General features: G+C 33.7%; 1 protein-coding gene across 1 annotated transcript in view; it reads left to right on the top strand.

The window, feature by feature from the left end:
• The first annotated feature begins 917 nt into the window (after nucleotides 1–917).
• The window catches only part of LOC122626868 (nesprin-2-like), a 29,294-nt gene continuing 10,165 nt past the window's right edge, over nucleotides 918–20,046 (top strand). The window contains exons 1-8 of the mRNA XM_043807326.1: nucleotides 918–5,925; nucleotides 7,225–7,329; nucleotides 7,465–7,764; nucleotides 7,855–7,989; nucleotides 9,545–15,615; nucleotides 15,694–16,390; nucleotides 16,501–16,800; nucleotides 16,883–17,839. Coding sequence (XP_043663261.1) covers nucleotides 1,459–5,925; nucleotides 7,225–7,329; nucleotides 7,465–7,764; nucleotides 7,855–7,989; nucleotides 9,545–15,615; nucleotides 15,694–16,390; nucleotides 16,501–16,800; nucleotides 16,883–17,839 — 13,032 coding nt within the window. The 5' untranslated portion in view covers nucleotides 918–1,458. The remainder of the gene's footprint in view (nucleotides 5,926–7,224; nucleotides 7,330–7,464; nucleotides 7,765–7,854; nucleotides 7,990–9,544; nucleotides 15,616–15,693; nucleotides 16,391–16,500; nucleotides 16,801–16,882; nucleotides 17,840–20,046) is intronic.

Below are 20,046 nucleotides of genomic sequence, written 5' to 3'. Positions count from 1 at the left end.
AACAAAAAGATAAGAAATGAAGAAAATTCAGAAAAGAAAGATGAACTGATGGAACCGGAAAAATTAGAAATCAAAGAAAAATCAGAAGACATAGAGAAAATAGGAAACAAAAAAGTAGATAAAGAAAATATGATAACAGAAGTGAAGGAAGAGTTAAAGAAACAAAAGAAAATAGAAGAAAACAAAAAGTTAACAAATGAAGAAAATTCAGAAAAGAAAGATGAACTGTTGGAATCGGAAAAATTAAAAATCAAAAAAAAATCAGAAGACGTAGAGAACATAGAAAACAAGAAAGTACAGCAAGAAAATATGATAATAGAAGTGAAAGAAGAGTTAAAGAAACAAAAGAGAATGAAAGAAAACGAAAAGTTAGCAAATGGAGAAAATTCAGAAAAGAGGGATGAACTGGTGGAACCAGAAAAATTAGAAATCGAAAAACAATTAAAAGACACGGTAAAGACAGAAGACAATAAAGTTATAAAAGAAAATGTAATAACAGAAGTAAAGGAAAACTTACAGAAACAAGAGAGAATAGAAGAGAAAGAATGCTTGGAAATTGAAATCAAATTAGAAAAGGAAGTCAAACTGGATGAACCAGAGAAATTAGAAATAGAAAAAACAGTAGAAGAACCATTAAAAATGGAAGGGGATAAGGTACAGAAAGAAAATGAGATATTAAAAGGGAAGAAAGAATTACAGAAACAAGAGAGGAAAAAAGGAAAAGAAAAGTTGACAGGTAAAGAAAAATCAGGAAAGAAGGAAAAACTAAAAGGATCAGAGATATTGAAAACCAAAGAAAAATTAGAGGACACAATGAAGATAGAAGAAAAAGAAGAGAAAGTACAGAAAGAAAGTAAAATGTTAAAAGACAAAGAAGAGTTACAGAAACAAGTGGAAACAGAAGAAAAGGAGAAGTTGACAGATGATGAAAAATTAGAAAAGAAAGAAAAATTGGAAAAATCAGATAAATTAGAAATCAAAGAAAATTTGGAAAACATAGTGAAAGTAAAGGAGAAATTGGAAGAACTAGAAAAAGTAAAAGACAAACTGGAAGAATTACAGAAAGAACATGAAAAATTAGAAAAACAAGAAGAAAAATTAGGAAATAACGAAAAGGAAAAATTGGTAGATGAAGAAAAATCCGAGAAGAAGGAAACATTAGAAGTATCAGAGAAACTGGAAATCAAAGAAAACTTAGACGATATTGTGAAAATACGAGAGAATAAATTACTGCAAGATAAATTAGAATTAGAAAAGGAAGAAAAAATAAAAAGAAACGAACAATTCGTAGATAAAAAGAAATCAAAAAAGAAAGAAAAACTGGAGGATCCAGTTAAATTAGAAATCGAAGATAAATTGGAGAATAAAATAAAATTCGAAAGTAAAGAAATACTGGAAGGAAAAGAATTATCTGGAGAACAAGAACAATTGTCTGAAAACAAAATTATTATAGAAAGTATGAATCAGAATGTATATGACGATAAAATAGAATCAGGAGATTCGAAAAAAGAAATAAAGTCTGGTAAGAGTGGAAAGATGAAGGAACAAACTAAATCAAAATCAAAGAGCAAAAAACAGAATAAATCTGAAAGTCGAAGTCAAAAAGAAGAAGGTAAAAAACAAGTAAAAGATGAAGTAAAAACTAAAAAAGATCAGATACAGGAAGAAATAGCAAATAAAGTAGATGTTACCTTGAACGTTGACCTTAAACTTGAGAATACAGTGTCATCCGAGATTTTAACAGAAACAAACAAATCAGACGATTCAAAAGAAGAAGTTCTAAAACAGAATAATCAATTACAATTAAATGAAAAATCATCGACTTCTGTAATTAGCACGAAAGATACTACAGATTCAAATAAGCCAGCCGAGCAAATAAAAACAATTGCAATTGTCGATACTGCACTACAAGATACAAGTCGTGATGTAAAACTTACTAAACCAATTCCAGTAGTCATAAAAGAAACATCTCCAAAGATTTCTCAAAAACAGGAGTTGGAAAAGCAGGAATCGATTAAAGAAGTGACACCAAAGAAACAGAAGAAAAAGATTGAAGAAAAGAAAGCGATATCCGTAACTAAAGATGAACAAACTTCTTCAGAATCACCTTCACAAGTTTTGCAGGAAATTGCTAACAAAGACAATAGTAAGTCCTATTTAGCAACATTCTCTCATAAATCTTCACCACAATTAAGTAAAGAACAAACAATTCTTGAAAAATCATTACCACTGAAAGCAGAAGTTCAATCCGACGAATCACTTACTGATGATATTATAAAAACAAACGTCGATATAATATCAAAACAAGGGATTGAGAATAACAATGTTAAAATCAAGGAAAGTGTATCATTCGATGAAACAGATTCTCCTGATGTCCAAATTACGAACAATGATTCCAAAGTCGAAGTGATATCATGGGTAGAAGAAATAGAAAAAGAAATATCTGCACCGACTGTTTTGCAATCTTCAGAAAATATAGAATCTACTATGGAAGATATGGAAATTTCCACAACTGATCTACTGGACACAGAACCTATTTCAACAGTAGAAACAGACTCGTGGGCTGCTATTGTGGCTCGAAAAACGAATGACACAGTAGATTTACTTCCATCCGTTGAGCAGTGTACAATTAAAAATGAAAAACATCTAACGAAGGAAGAACATCTCCCTCAAGTACAGATTTTCGTAGAAGAGAGTCCTCAATCAGCACCTATAGAAAATCTTGTTCATGTCGACGATCAAGGTTTCGTTGAATTTATAAATCGAAAAGAGTTACGATCCAGAAGATCCAGATCTCGATCGAGAAACCATAAATCGAATGATTTCGTCGCAGAAACTATAAACACGACTCAAAATAAAACTGATCCTACTTTGGATACGATCGAACAAAAAATACCTGCAGATGTGAAATCTAAGACGAGAGCTAATCAGGACAAAGAAACAAAAAATGAAATTCAGAAACAGAAAGGAAAGGGTAAATCAAAATCGAAAAGTAATGATAATGAAACTATTGAAAAACAAGTACAAGAAAAAGATGAAAAGCTTGTTGTGAAAGAAAAAACTAAGGGAATAATAATTAAAGATAAAACTTCAGAAATAGTTATTGATGAAAAGAAACAAGAATATGAAAAGGACACTAAATTTGAGTCTCGAAAACAGAAGACAAAAGGCAATACTAAATCGAAAGATCACAAGGTAGAAACTAAAGAAAGTAACAAAAAATTAGAAATCTCTTCTAAAAAAGAAGAGATTCCTAAAGAAGTTAGTATTGTAAAAATAAAAGAGACAGATAATGTCACGATAGAACCGAATATAAATAGTCAAGCAAAATTGAAAGAAACGAATAAAGAAGAAATAACAACTGAAAATCGAAATAATGATTCCATAGAAAATTGTGTCTCTGGAACAAATAAAGAACATGAAATTAATTTAGAAAAAGCCATAATTTCAGATCAAGAAAGTATAGAACCAGTGAATAAAGATAGTAGCAGAGAACAAAAAACGGCTGACAAGCAAAGTAATAATTCCACGGAAATTTGTACCTCCGAAACAAATAAGGAACATGAAATTAGTCCAGAGAAGACCATAATTTCAGATCAAGAAAGCAAAGAGTCGGTGGAGAAAGAAAAAAGTAAAAGCAAAAAACAAAGATCTAAGAAGAATAAATCAGGGAAGAACGAGTGGAAGGAATCAGTAGAACGAAGTGAAAGTAAGAAACCTAAAGTAGATAAAGAATTGACAGAAAATACTCAAATTACGGAGAAAGAAAAAACAACCACGAACGAAAACAATCAAATAACAGAGAAAATGGATACGACCAAAAATCAGAGTAGTGAAAAAATAAAAGATTCTCAAAATTCAAGAACACCGAAACAAGAGAAAGATGAATCTATTGGTAAATTAAAAAATAAGTCGAAAAATAAAAAAGCGATGCAGGATAAATCAAAGATGAATGTTAATAAGGATACAGAGGATAATAAAGATATAGAAAAGTCGCGTAAAGAAAATGGAGAAACTAATCAGATAGATTCTAAAACTGTATTGATAGGAACTGAGACGACAGATATAAATACGAAATTTATCGAGGAAGAAAAATTAGATACACGTACTGTTACAAATGGAAAAGAATTACATAAAGAAGATGAAAATAATCAAGTCGATTTAAAATCGGTTCTCATAGAAACTAACCGGATAGAAATATCTAGTGATAAAAAACAAATGGAAGAAATATCTGAACATAGTCAAGCTGAGTCAAAAATTGAGCCAGAAGTAAATGAGAAATTTATTTCAGAAGAAAAATTAAAGGAACGTGATGACAAAATTGATGAAGATTTGCAAGCGTTACAAGAAAATGAACGATCTACACAGTCTGCTATAAATCCAGAAATAAAAGAATCAGTAATAGATCGAAAAACCCAGCAAAAATCGAAAAAGGAAGATAAGAAGAAAAAAAAGCAAAGTGCTAAACATTTACCTGAAGATACTTTGAGTAATAAAGAAACTGAGAAAAAAGAGATTAAAAAAGAAGATGAAATTACTGAAAAAACTGAAATTAAACCGGCAACATTAGAACTTATTGCACATGAAATAGAAACATCGATAACAGACATTAAACTTGAACCACAGGAAATTTTTCTAGGTAACGTTAACGACAACACATGTGAGAAATGTCTTGAGAACAAAACTGAACAAAAAGAAATTAGCGTAACTCCCGAAACGATAGCATTAGATTCTACACTTTCTTCCAACGTGGTAGAAATTATTACAGATAAATTAAATATATCGGATCATGAAAAAGCTTCTACAAATATCGTCTTTTCGCAAGATAATATAATCTCAAAATCAAGTGAGAATATTAATGAGGATACAACTGATCCAAAGGAATACATCGAGCAAATTGAGAACGAAGATAAAAATACATTGAAAGAAATCGAGGAGCAACCTTCTTTGGAAATAAAATCATGTCCTGCGATAATCGATGATCTCGAGCAGTTACATGAAAATGAAGAAAGCATTGAAACTGATCCCTCTGCAGAGAATCGTCCAAAAGTACGATTCTATATTGCTGACGACGTTCTTATTCTTACTCATGATAAAGAAAAAGAACTGAAATCAGCGATGATTCAGGAGAGAACATTGAATACGGTACGATCGAAATTCCTTTCTCTCGATGGTGGTTTTTGGCCGACGAAACATCCTTATCATGAAGCCGAAAAAGATCTGTTTGAGAGTTTAGCTCACCATATTGAGAATGATTCGATTGAGAACAATAAAAAGGATTCCAGTGATCGTGATCCACCGGATCACGGTTATGACGACGATAATAATGGGGGTGGATCTAGAGGTGGTTCAGGGCGCTGTTTCGATAATTCGCGATCTCTACTGGGTTCACCTCGTACGGAATGCCTCGTGACCGACCTGCCTGGTGGCATTTGTAGTTGGCGTGATTATAGTACTTATTTATCGAGCGAGAACGAGGAGAAACCGGATAACATCTTGCAGCTTACATATAAAATGACTGAAAACTTGATAACCGAGCCAAGCTTGCCTTCGAAGCCATCATCCTCTTCGACTAATCTTCAATTAACTTCAGAAACCCAAATGAATTCTAGCCATCCTACCTGGACCGATGTTTCAAGTGATAACAATCCACTTCCTCCTGACCATTCCAGTACCAATGTATCAACTAATATTCTTATAGAGAACGAAGAAAAACAAACTTCCATGTCCATTCCTTTGAACGACGAACAATTCGTTCAATTTAAATCTTCCTCGATATCAACCTCCATCCCAAATCATCCAGAACCAATACAAGATATAGGTAGAGCAACGCTGGAATCTCTGCAGCAAAGGCCTCCGAATGAACAGGTGGAGAGAGAGACGAGGGCAATCGACGACAAGACTATGAGGATACGAGGGATCAAGGTGCGATGTGACATCACAGCCAGTAATCGCTCTTGTTGTACCATAAATGGTCAACATTACTGGCACATCTCTATATACGTACATACAGCGTATACATGTCCTGTTTTGTTTAATCTTTTGTTGTTGCCCTTGTTTTTTTTTTTCTTCTCTTTTATTCTTTATTCCTCATTTTCATTAAATGATTCCAAATCAAAACGATCTGCTTATCTAAGTAACACTTATAATTTTGCTGAAATCTATTCATCTATATCAAATCGATTCATCTATACTATTTATAAAGATAAATAAATGATCTTTATCATTTTTTATTATTACAACGTTATTATTATTGAAACATTTCAGCAAAATTAAAAAACATTTTTCCAAAAAAGCTTATGTGGCTCGATTTTCCTTCTATTTCTACTAGATTCTGTATGTACTATATGCTATATACTTCGTATGCTATATTCTAATGAATCGTATTCTTATCGTCGTATATATTCCTTTTGTTACAATTAAAACTGCTAATATGTTGCTTACAACGCATGTAATAGTACAAAACCCTTCTAAAGTTTTGCATTTAAATTATCGAAAGATAATTAGAAAATAGAAAAAATATAAAGTTGTAATGGAAATATATTTCAAAAATAGAAAAAACATAAAAATAGTTAAAAATTTTGCATAAATAATATTTTTTATTACGTTATAAACTTGAATTTTCACTTGTATTTATTCACTTTAAATATCATCATTGGATCAAATCATAATTTCTACCGAAGTGCTTGTAATTCGCCATTCACAGATTCCTATTAACTATTGTATAATATATTAGATCGAAAACATTTTTTTTTTAAATTAACTAATTCCTACATATAATCATTATTATTCATAGTCATTTAAAAATCTAATTTGAACTTTACATCATTAACAGTTAAAATTAACTGCAATCCCTATATATTTATATTTTTAGCATAGTTCTTCCTGTTTGCTTACTTCTTCCTTCTGCTTGTTCACACATTTTTATATTTATAGTTTATGCATTTTATTAATAATTTTTTGATATAATCACCTGTATTTCTCCCCTTCAGTATATATATCTTCCATATCATTACATTGCTCTAATATATATCTTATGTCAACGATCCCGGCGATTTCATCACTACAGTTTGATGTTTTCTACAGATTTTTCATAGGAATTTGCTCGAGCTAATCAATTAATATATGCCAGGAATTGATTTGAAAAACTGTCGTGTGCACGGCATGGAATAAATTGATCAAAACAATCAATAATGGAATAACTAATATGCATATACTTTACAGGATACCATAGAAGCGCATCTCGCAACATTAAAAACTGCCCTTTTGGATGTAGAAGCTACGAATTTGCCTCGTGATTCTATTCAATCAATGTTATCTACCACTGGGGTAAGATAATATTAATTAAATGAATTAATTAAAAAATGTACATTCAAGTATATTAATTTAGTGTTATAAATAATATTATGACTAGACAATGAAGATGCATAAAATATCATGCTTTGGTTATTTTATTTTTATCAGGCAATGGTAACGAAACTTCAAGATTACGATGAAGAAACTATACAATTGCGGCAACAATTGTATGAAATTCCAAACGATACTACTTGTCAACTATTTACGAATGCTTTGGAAAGTATTCAATCGCACATTAATAAGTTGTTAACTGAAGCAAAACAAAGTTATGAGCTCTTAGAGCAAGCTTTAGAGATTCAACGTCAACGAAGCAAAGAAATAGAGGAGTATCAAATCTTTCTTGAAGAAACGGATGCTTGGCTAAAGGATATCGTACTTAGAATAAATGAGTCGGTAACTGTGGACCAGGTTCGTTAATTAAATAAATCCTATTGATATCAAAACTTCATGCAGTATTGAAGATTAACAATACTTTTTTTTATACATGTACATTAACAGAATTTGCAAGTCCAGTTGTTAGATCGTACTCAACGAATATCCAAATTGGAATCACTACCAGAAGTTAAAGACTTGGCAAAAGTATTGAAAAATGAACTGATGGACATAATTAACCGTCTTCAGCAAAAGCAGCAGGTATCGGACACCGTTCAAAATTCGTGCGTTATCGCACAATACGCTGCTTCTTCTATTATGGTTGCTTAAAGCTCAATAAAAAATACAAATAAAACATTTGCTTTGGGTATTTCAAACGTTCTATCATTTCGCTGTGGTTGTAGTAGTATAAAAACGAATCATTGCATATGAATCTAAAACTGTCATTGATCAATCTCATATCTTTTTGTCAGAAGATACCACGATATTCATACACACGATTCAATCATACAAAGTTACTGGTAAATGCTGATATAAAATGTATTATATAAATATTCATTCAAAATTTATTATTCAAATGGTCAAATCTAACACTTTCATTCAGATGGAAATTTTTAATATAACATAAAATAAAAAAAATTTGAAAAAATATTTATATAGATACAATTATAATTGCATAATAGCGCACTTTTTTATACTATAAACACATTAAAGAGATATCATCTACAAATCAATCATAATATATGCTTCGTAGTATTAGAAAAGAAATATCTTATATAGCTAGTACAATTGTTACAACAATCAACCTCGTCAGTGCACTTATAACACAGCTTTTCTCTAATTATATTCATTTCTTATTAAAAACTATGGATGAATAAATAAATATATGTGAAATATATTTTATTAATATATAAGAAAGAAATATATTTTATGAAATGTATAAAATTGTAATATTATGAAAAGTTGTGTGATATATTCTCTCAGACTTTAGAAGATTATATATAAATGTATAAAACGTAAAAACAAAACACGTATACATCTATAGTTTTTAATGAAAGTGGGACATCATTTCATTCATTATTTTTACATATGCATATGATTGATTGGCTATAAAAATAAATAGATAGACACAATTTACTTCATGTGTACATTATCATCACTACAAATGCATGTGCGCTTTTCTTCGAGCACATTATCAATTTATCATTTTCACGCACCGTACTTTTTGATATCATTACTTATGTTACATTTGTTATGTACATTCGTTTAGCTTAAGGTGATGGGATGTAACATAGTCACTGCATGTATTTAAGGAATGTTAATGCATTATTGTAATTATTCATACAACAATTAAAGTATTTTCATCAAATTGTCTCCCCTCTGTTTATTCACTATTTCTACATTCATTTATTTTGTCAATTATATATCTATGTGTTACAGTCAATATTTATTCCATTACATGTTTAAAACACCATATGTTTAACATAAAACGACTTAAGTAAATAACTTCAGGAATTATTAGAATATTTGTTATAATTAAGATAATATTAAATGTTTCCTATTCTAAAAAATAATGTTTCATGTTAAATCTAGATAAAAAATAATATTACAATTAACTTTCTGTATATGTACAAAATTCGTATATTCTTCGTTGTTTTTAAAACTAAAATTATCTATCAAATTGTCTCTGAATAGCGATATTATTAAAAGTTCAAAGAGTATCTAATATCGACAAGATATCTATAAAATATCATTTTTAGACAAATGATAGTTCTAACTGCGCGTATATCATTAGCGAAACTTATCGTACTTACAGGAATTGCTGGATGAAGAAGCAATGGCCGATGACGAAACTACAGATCGTGATGATGCCACAATCGATCAGGCACCATCGATACACTCTACTGTTGAAAGCAGTCCACCATCCTTAGCCGATGTGTCCTTACAAACAGGACAAAGTTTATTATTAGATATTGTAGAAGATAAACCATTACAACTTACGAAACAAACCTCGACAACTCAGATTCCAGTTATAACAGCTACTCAATCATTCATGACACAAACTATAGATGCCACAACTTTCCCAGATCAGCAAATAAAAGAAACAATCAAGGTAGTAAAACTCTCCGAGGGTGATCATGATGTTATCGAAATAGCAACAAAGAACGCAAGGGCTGATGTAAGTCAAAATTTAATTCGAAGTGAACAAAGTAACGTCGTACCTGATGATATAATAGTTGATATGAAATATCAAGATGGTCAAAAGGAAGAGAATGCTAAAAGCGAATTAAACATTCATCATGCGACTCCTCAATCTTTCGAAACTGTACTTGTTGAACCAGACGACGTGACTACTGAAATAGTTGTCGATGCAGATGGTACGAAGAGAATTATCGTTAGAAAGTTAAGACACACAGTTGTTTCCAACAGACACGCTCAACAACATGCATCGTCGATTACGACAGCTCTTGGTGAGGATGCGTCAATGATGCAAGCATTTTCAGAAGCAACCCTGAGAGATCAATACGTCACGGTTACTACAACGAAACCTGATGGTACCGTAGAAACATTAACGAAACAAATTCACGGTAGTAAAGTAACAACAGGTATACCAGATGCAGAATATTTCGAAGAGAAATATGAATCAACACCACACTACACCCACAAAATAATTCAGGGAGCTGTCAGAGATATCAGTCCTTTACCTATGGAAGAACAGATATTAGAACATGGTCAATATCAAACGAAGACATCTAGCGTTCACGCTGTAGTACAACAAGTGACTAGAAGAGTTATCAAGAAAACGCGAAGAATTATACGAAAAGTTACAATCATAGATGGTAAGGAAACTACAAGCGAGGAGATAATTGAAGAACCTGAAGAAATAGAAATAGATGAGCAAGATATACCGCATATTAATATCAATGTTATTAAAGACGAAAGTGAAAAAACATTTGGATTAGAAAAAAGGGTAAGTGATGAAAAGAAACAAGAGCCGTCATTATTCTCAAGCCTCTCAGGAAATATACAAAGTGATACTTCTTATGAACAGCGTTGTCCAGATAGTCCTATGCAAGGTCCATTCTTTGGTCCATTTGCAAAGGATATGTCAAGCATACGTCGATCTGAGGTAAAGAAAAAGTCTATTGAAAGTACTATCATTGACGATACGAAAGTTGATGCGGGAAAAACACGCGACGAATTAAAAGAAGCAGGAAAAGTTGAAGTTAAAGATTCGTGGGACGATACAAATGAACAAAAGCTTATCATAAAGGAACAACCTATTACTCTGTTTCAAGAACAAGATATTCTTACTTGCACTGTCACTGATGTTCCATCTGAACCTGTCGTTGATATTCATAGCCACGAAGATGTTGTTACAGAGGTAAATAATACGGGGCAAACACTTCTAAAGGAACAAGTAGTGTCCTATCTAGGAGAGTCTATTATTTTGCAGACACCAGATGAGGATATTCCTGCTGCTATGCAATCGTCAGTATTATCGGAGGATCCAGCAAAGACCGACAACACATCAGTTACAACTAAAGCTACTTGTAAGTTTGACGATGTAAGCTACAAAACACTCGATACCTTGGTAGAAAGCAGCACGGTAGATGTAGCAAAGCACGATGATGGTAGCAATATTCTAGATGCTGACAAAGAAACTAGTAGATCGAGTATTTATATGTTAGAGGATACACGGAAAATTCAAGAAGAGGCATTACCCACAATGGAGAGCAAACTGGAAGATAATAATGTCGAACAATTACAAAAACAATTAGCAGATATTCAATTTGATGTTAAAACAGAAGGGGTTACATCACCAGGAATAATTCAAATAACACAAACTACAGACGAGGATATTATCCATAAAGATGTTCCAAAAGCACAAGACGAAAAACAACAAATAGAAACATTTTTAACAAAAGAAAGAGAAGATATATATAAAGATAACATTTCATTACTGGAACAGAAATCGTCTGTTGGAAAAGTTGAAATTTCTTTGTCTATTCAAAAACACGATGAAAAACCAGAGTCTATAGTATACATAAAAACCCAATCAGAACGTTCAAATGAACGACCATATCATACTGTCTTAGAAGATATTAAGATCAGTCTTCCAGCGGATCAAGAAGCCTCCGAAATAATTCATAACAAAACTGTGCAGACGAGTCCATTAAATATCGTTCAAAAAGACACGGTAACAACTCAGACGTCAATACCTTTGAGTACTGAAACGAGCCAACAAGACTTGGTGAATGATAAATTAAACTTACCAGAGGATCAAAAAGCGGAACTACAACAACTACAAAAAGAGGAACTACAAGAGGAACTAATACAAGAAGAACTACAACAAGATGCAGGAACTGTTAGTCCGGTTTCCACAACTATTGCTGAGTCAATAGAGATCAGTGTACCATTATCCGAATCACCAGAACATACCAGCGAACAACCTCAACCAGACATAATAGAAATTACCGATTCACTAGGACTAAGCTCACATATTAAAAACGAGAGTTTTGAATATGATCATGGATATGAACCAGATGACAGAACAACGGTTGAAGAATCTTTTTCTGCTCAAGGTGACGATGATATAGGGAGAAAGAAGAAAAAGAAAAAGAGAAAGAAACAAAAAATTCGCGAAGTAATAGAAGATTCCTCTGGAGTACCTAAAAGTTCTTCGGATGAAGCAAATTCAGCGAGTAAGGCAACGATGTCAGATGAAGAAGACGACGTGATCGAAGAAACGAAAGAAATTGAAACTGTCGAAACAAAGCCTATCGTTGAAGAACCAGAGATCTGTGTGGATAAAATTCCTATTGACACGCAAACTGTCGTCATAGAAACATGTGATGTATCAATTTCTCCGGAACAAAATAAGGAATTAATTTCTATGGAATCAGTAGCTGACACTGTAGAACAGGAAGTACAAACATTTAAAATAGAAGAAACAGATAGTCATATGCAAACTTCGCCACAAGCTATGTTTGCAAGTGCTATGCAAACGGTTCAGGAAGAAATACCTGAAATAAAAGAATCCAGTATACAAACGGTAACACCAACGAAAACACCAACGACGGAAAACGCGATTCAGACCAGTCCTATTGAAGACGTTTCATCATCACCTATTGTGCTCGAAACTGAAGATTCACATGTACAAACAATCATAGAAATGAATTCAGCAGAAATGCAAACTTCTCCGATAGAATACATTCCTTCGATAGATACGGAAACTCAAACGTTACCGAAAGTATCAATCGACGTTGAACAACAAACCTCAGCTCCTGCGACTATAGAACAAACGACATCTCCTGATGTATCAGAGACAGTCGAAGTAAACGTACAAACGAGCAAACCACCTAGTCCTGAGAAACCAGAAATGTTAGATTTCGATGTTCAAGCTGAACTGTTGGAGAAAGCAATATTTGAAACCGCAGAAACACAAACAATGTCGAATGAACCAGTACAACAAATGGAAACTCAAGAAACAGAGATACAAACAAAATCGCCTGAACTTTATTCATTAGAAACTATGGAAACTCAGACAACTCCTGAAGACAGTCTGAAAAAAATCGAAACAGAGGAAAGGGAAATACAAGTAAAGTCGTTCCAACTATTCCCACTTGATAGCATAGAAACCCAAACGACGCCAGCACAGAGTCCTCATAAAGTAGAGATTATGGAAAAAGAAGTACAAGTGCAGTTAATGGATATTACTTCTCCTGAAACAGTGGAAACACAAACGACGCCTCAGGAAAGTCCACGACAAATAGAAATCTTCGAAAGAGAAGTTCAGACAATATCACCGTCACCAATTACTGACATTATGATTCAAACAAGTCCAATGATTAACCTAGAACCACGAGAAAGTTATGATCTTGAAACACAAACTATCCAGGAATCAGTGGAATATGGTACGGAAGAAGAAACACAAACTAGCTCGCCAGAAGTCGTAGAAACCATTAGTAGTTCTATGCAAGTAGAATCTAAAGAATTAATACCTCTTCTTGATAAAACTTCACAAATATCTTCCGAAAATTGTGAAAAAAGTTCACAAGTCTCACCCAAGTTACAAGAAGAGCATGACGAGTCAACGTCGGTACATAGTATCACTGAAGATCAACTTCTGGAAACAATAGCATCGGTTGCATCATCCGATGATATAAAAACGCAATTGAGTTCAACTCAGTCAACAGTCGTAGAAGCTACAGAAACATTACTAAAATCAGAAATCAGTGATGCTTTGGTGCAGTCACCACAATCTGATATAAAAATATCTGAGGAGACTTTGTTTCTTCAAAAGGAAAATGAGGTTATGAAAATGCCGAAAGAAGAAATCATGGACCAACCGTTAGAGAAAGAAGAAGACATTGATGAATCGAACAAATCAATAGATATATCGGTCGAAAAGAATTCAACGCCAGATACCTCATTCGAAGTACACATCAAAGCGACGATAGAATTACCTAATAGCGAAACATCTAGCGAAGCTATAATGAATTCGGAATCATCAACAGATATTTCGCAAGATGTATCACTCAGTCCCAGTACAAATGATAATAATGAAAATAAATTAGAAAAAAGACAAAAAAGAAAGAGAAAACATAAGACTATGGAAATTCAATTATTGACTAAAGAAACGGGTAATTTAGACTCTATATTCGAACAACCAGCACAAACACAAAATTCATCTTTGAAATTATCTTATTCCGACGTAACTAAGAAAAATGCAAATAAGCAACCATTCGCAGTAAATGTTGATAAACCAATAACTGCTCAAAGTTTTGGAGAGAACGTTGATTATACATTAACCAAATCTTCTGCTCCTTTGGATCTTGACGAGGGACTTAAAAAAGAAGTTCAAGAAATGAATTTAGGAGATGAAACAATACCGATGTCTTTGGATACAAGTATCAGTCCTATCTCACAATCAACGATTTTTGCTGATTTATCTAACCCGTCAAAATCAGATAAACCATTCGAATCTTCCTTAACGAGTGAAGGTCAACGATTCGAAGCTCTCTTCGTATCTACTCCCAGCGAACCAATGGATACAACTATGTCGCCAGATGAATCACCATCATCAAATCAAATTGAGAAACCAATAAAAACACAAGCGAAGACTTACGCGGAAGCTATTTCACAATTATTAAAAACTTCATCGATACCTGGTGTAGTCGAAAAAGAATATGATACATTGGCATGGGAAGATCGATTACTTGTTCCTCACTCAACAAATTCACATAAAACAACTAATCAAACTGAGTTTTCATTAAGAGAAGCAATAGAAGGAAGAATTCCTCAACATCAGCCTACCCAAAAGATCCAAACTACACGAATAATTTCGGATAGAGTGAAAAGTCTTAACAATGCAGCAGAGACGGATCATTTGGGCAATGTATTGCACGTTGCTCGTTTAAGCGAAGTTATGACAGATAAATCGGCAGAAGAACGTTCGTTGGATGTACGGAAGGAATTAACACAGCTCAGAAACGCTATAGAAGAAAACGATATAGTAATCGTCGAGGAAACTCTTCTCACGGTTATAGAAACTATATCCACGTGGTTAGAAACGATCGAATATAGAATTTTTCTCAATAGAGAGTGTCCAAGTGAACTGTCTCACAACGATGCGAAAACTTTTATCGAGCTGAAGGAAGAAGTAGATCATGTAGAAGAGAACATCCGAGAACTCAATGACATTTGGAAACTCGTTGAAGCCAATTATCCTATCGAAGAACGTGCTATATTGAGAGAATGTTTTGACGCGCTCGAACAACATGTGAAAGCCGTCGAACACGTGACAAATACCAGCGAGGAATGTGCTAGTAATCATCTCGCCAAGTGGGATGAATTATTAAATGGTGTAAATAATATATACAGGTGAGTTAAGTTACTTTTACCTTGAGAGATACTTTTACGAATTTATACGTGTTAATTCTATTTTATTTCATTAAACAGATTAGTCGAAGAACAACGTAAGCAATTGGATAATATAATCGAATGCGAAGCTTCGACAAGATGGAAACTTCAAGAACTAGATAAGATGGAAAACATGAATCGTTGTCACATGTGGAAGACTGGAAAGCTTCTTGCTACTTCGCATGAATTACTCCGAGATTACCCTGGAAAAATTATTCCAGAAGAGACTTACTTAGCTCACGAAATTACCAAAATCATCGAGAACAGTATAAGCATAGAAAGAGATCGACTTCTTCAATTGCTCGCTTTAGCTGAAGAATACGAACAAACCTTACAAGAATTTTCACAAATTATTGAAATTGCTGAGAATTTGCTACAGAGTCCAATATCTGTCATGAATTTGGAACATCTTCAAGAAGAAATGCAAAAACATAGGAAATTCTTCGTTAATTTGAATCATTGTCGCGCAATTTTAGAATCATTGGAAGGCAATCTGGATCTAGAAACTAGAGCCAAACATACTGATTTGCACGTAGAATTACATAGTCGTGCATCTTCGTTGCTTGACCAAGCTGCCTCTCGAGCGCAGCAAATGGCATTAGCAGCTACACGTTGGATTCTTTTAGAGCAAGGTGTAAAAGAGGAAAAAGGCTGGCTTCAAGTAGCTCATCAACGTGTTCCTGATCTCCAAACAGTCACTTCTTCCGACTATGATCAATATATTTCTTTGTATCAGGTAAATAACAATTTTATTTAAATTCATTGATTTGTTAAGTACAATTATACTCTTTCATTGAACTCATATATCTAAATTAGCTTATATTTAATCATGTTTCATTTCTACAGTCTTTATCTTCTGACGTTGCCACACATCACGCCCGTATCATTCAACTATTGGACATTGCAAATCGTTTAGAAGAATTGGTGACCATTGAAAATTCTGAAGATCGTTATAACGAAGTCTTAGATGTGATCGTTAAACTTCAGGATAGTATAGAATCTTCTTTAAGACGATTATTATCATTCCGAGAAAATTGGAGTACCCAGCAAACATTAATCGATCGTATCGAGAATTGGATGACAACAGCCGAAAAAGAGCTAATTCCTCTAAGTGATACATCAAATGGAAGCATGCGTCGTTTTTGGGTAAGCTTTCACTCTTTTTTATCAGATTTTAAAAAGAAAGACATCTACTCTGTACAATATCATTTTTTAATATTCTTTATAGGAATTAAAAGCTCAATATGAAATACACAATAACATGCGCAACGAAGCAGACAAGTGTTTCGAGCAAGCTTTGAAGATCATTCCTCTTTCGGACGAGATGCTTCAAAGACAATTCCACGGTGAATTACAATATCGATGGAAAGACGTGACGGAAAAAATCAATGAAATTCAGTCGGAGATTACGCGTAACATTTCCTCCGAAGATATCTCCTCGAACGAAAGATTGAAAATATTGGAAAGAGAATTAAACGAATTGAGAATGTGTCTCGATGATTTACATGGAGTGTTGAAGACGGAGGAAGAGCTTGATCTTTACATAGAAAGACTTACCGTCCTATTCGACAGAGTTTCGTTGATTCAAGATAAACTGAGTCGCTTGGGTCTTCTACCAGCGGCAGAAAGTGAAACTGTTGGAATTCTCTTATCGTCTGCTCATCGTATAGAGAGTCAGATAAGTGAAGAATTGGATTCGGCTCAATTACTTCGAGAAAAACTTCAAGCATTAAAACGTGGACTTGGACATGTCAGGAAAGCTCATCAAAAACATTCCTTGACTTTGGATCAATGCGAAGAAAGCGAAAAGCAAGGAAGCGACGTTGTCTCAGCTGCTGTAGATCGCTGCGAATCCGTTTCGGATGAGCTAATAGTTCTTTGGCACGATCTTATGAGTCTTCGGCAATTGTTACATAAGTTGCCATCCGGTATGAGAATCAGTGTATCACCTGTAGGCATCGAACGCGATATCTCCGCTCTTCAGGATGCTCACACTGAACTAGAATCTAGATGCACACGTTTACTATCCACATTACGAAATAGACTTGCATTGTGGAATCACTTTGAAAAACATTTGGAAATGGTACAGCAATCCGTTCAAGAAGCTGATTATATGATGGAGCTCTTAACTGTTCAAGGATCGGTGGATTACGATAGATTACTCAAGGCCACCGAGCGACTTGAGGTAAGTAACAACTGGATTAAATTAGACGCTAAGTGATAGTATTGAGAATTGATTAACTTTTAATAATAATATCTGTTATGATCCGTACCGTTATTAGTTTGTATCGCATATCAAATTCACTTCCTGTAGTTATCAGTTTTCTATTACGTATATAACTTTAACTTCACCAACCTTTTCGTCTTATGGAAATTCATATTCTTAATGCGCATGCGCAATGTCGCGTTCGGATCTAAAGTCGCGTTATCGCAAAACGTCTATCAGTAGCGCGGGAACCGTCAACGCGCGCGTTTCGTGTTAAGAACGGCCGATGAGTTTCCTCAATGTTTTATTTACGAACGAGTTATTTCTGATCGCGGTGTCTTAGGAATATATCGTCCAAACAACGATGGCAAGATTACCGTCCTATGTAAGAAAATGTAGACATCGTCGGCTCCAGAAATTCTTAGATAGAAACGAAGCACAATAAATAGCTTCAAGGTAAGCGATACTAAGAACGGCCGAGGCGAGAGTGCTTCCTTCGTGAATAGCATAAAACGTTCGTTATAATTTCCGGTTTTCAACGTTAAAAGCATTGAACTTATAAAACCTCTACAAAATATATATCTTATAAGCATTCGTTCCAAATTACAACGATGGAAATTGTAACATGAAACTTGACTATAATGAAAAACGTTTATTCATTTCATTGGTCTGTGTTGTACACCTTGTGAATATAACTGGATTTTCGTGTAGTTAGCGTAACTAAAATCCAATTTATGCAAACGTAAGAAAATTAAAACCAATTTGAAAGAAATATATAAATCTAAATATATATAACGTCGGATCGAAACATCGAAAGCGACAATAGCGATATAAACGTGTATTGTACACCCATATTTTTCTGTCATTGATAAGAACAAGTGTGCCTTTCAAACGACATAGACGAACGTCTCATTATCTTATACGCGACTTGTCATTGCTCCGATCTTTTCATGTAACAAGTATTTCAAGTTATGATCGACAACGAATATATGTATGATACGACTTCTCGTATTTTCATTCTCGAAACTGCTAAAAAATTCGTAAGTATCGCGTACACAACTCGATAACCCACGGAGGTCAAGACAATATTTGTAAGCCGATAGCACCGGATACGCGTTAGCACTCGTCCAGAATAAATGTCGTCTTCTTTTCGTACATTCTCTTTCCGTTCGATCATCTGACGAAAGGATAAAAGAACGTATGTTTTAAATATACAGATTAGGACAAGAAAATATAAACATATATCGTTCAAAGTTAGCCTAACCTTCGAGTTTACAGACGATCTCTTGTATTTCAAAAGATCTTTTATTTATTTATTTTTTTTTATCTATTTATTTAAAACAACCATGATTTCACCGGAAGAAAAAGCACAGCTGCCCTTTAGAACGTTGAGTCTTCTTATCGTCGCTCGCGTCCACATTAAAGAATCTCATTAATATCACTGTCCGAGGGCGTCGAGTTATTTCTATGAATGCACGCATACGCAAGCTAAGAATTTTGCAACGACTCATTACCGGAAAGACTTAAAACATGTTTGCATGTAATTAACGATACCATTCGAACACATACGCGTCTGTTAATTCTTTCGTCAAACTTTAGCCCATGTGCTTAATCGGCTAAGAAAGTAATCTTTTAGAAAAAATTTCTCGCAATTTTTGCATACACCAATCAGTTATAATTCGATAAAAATAATTATGGTCGATGTTGTAAAGTCTTGACTTCGATCGATGTACTTACATGTATGTATGCACGCGCATCATATGTGTAATTCTATAGCATGTGTAGTATACGAAACACATATTTGTATCAACTCGATAATATATTGAGGTCAGATTAGTATATCTCTTTCGCGTAGGTCGCACTGTTTAAAGCATAATCGCGAAGTAACAGATGCTGATAAATATCTCCGAGCAAAAGTGTTCCCAACTTGAATTTCGTTATCGACGAGTATATTGATCAAAAGTTGTAAAGTAAGTGTATATGAATTATTCGAACGATTCTACGACTCCAATGTATACCTAATCGTCGTTACCTTGCACTCGTTACGATTTCATATATATATGTATATGTGTCGTTCCGAATGTCTTAAACGACGGATAAAACTTGGCGCGAGACGCTTCCGCACGAGGCTTCGGAAAACTCTGAGCCAGGTTAATGAACTCACCATCTACAACACAGAATTAGTT

This window comes from Vespula pensylvanica, chromosome 2 (genome assembly GCF_014466175.1).
Source record: "Vespula pensylvanica isolate Volc-1 chromosome 2, ASM1446617v1, whole genome shotgun sequence".
Taxonomy (NCBI): domain Eukaryota; kingdom Metazoa; phylum Arthropoda; class Insecta; order Hymenoptera; family Vespidae; genus Vespula; species Vespula pensylvanica.
Note: the sequence above shows the minus strand (reverse complement) of the source record. Positions and strands in the feature narration are given on the sequence as shown.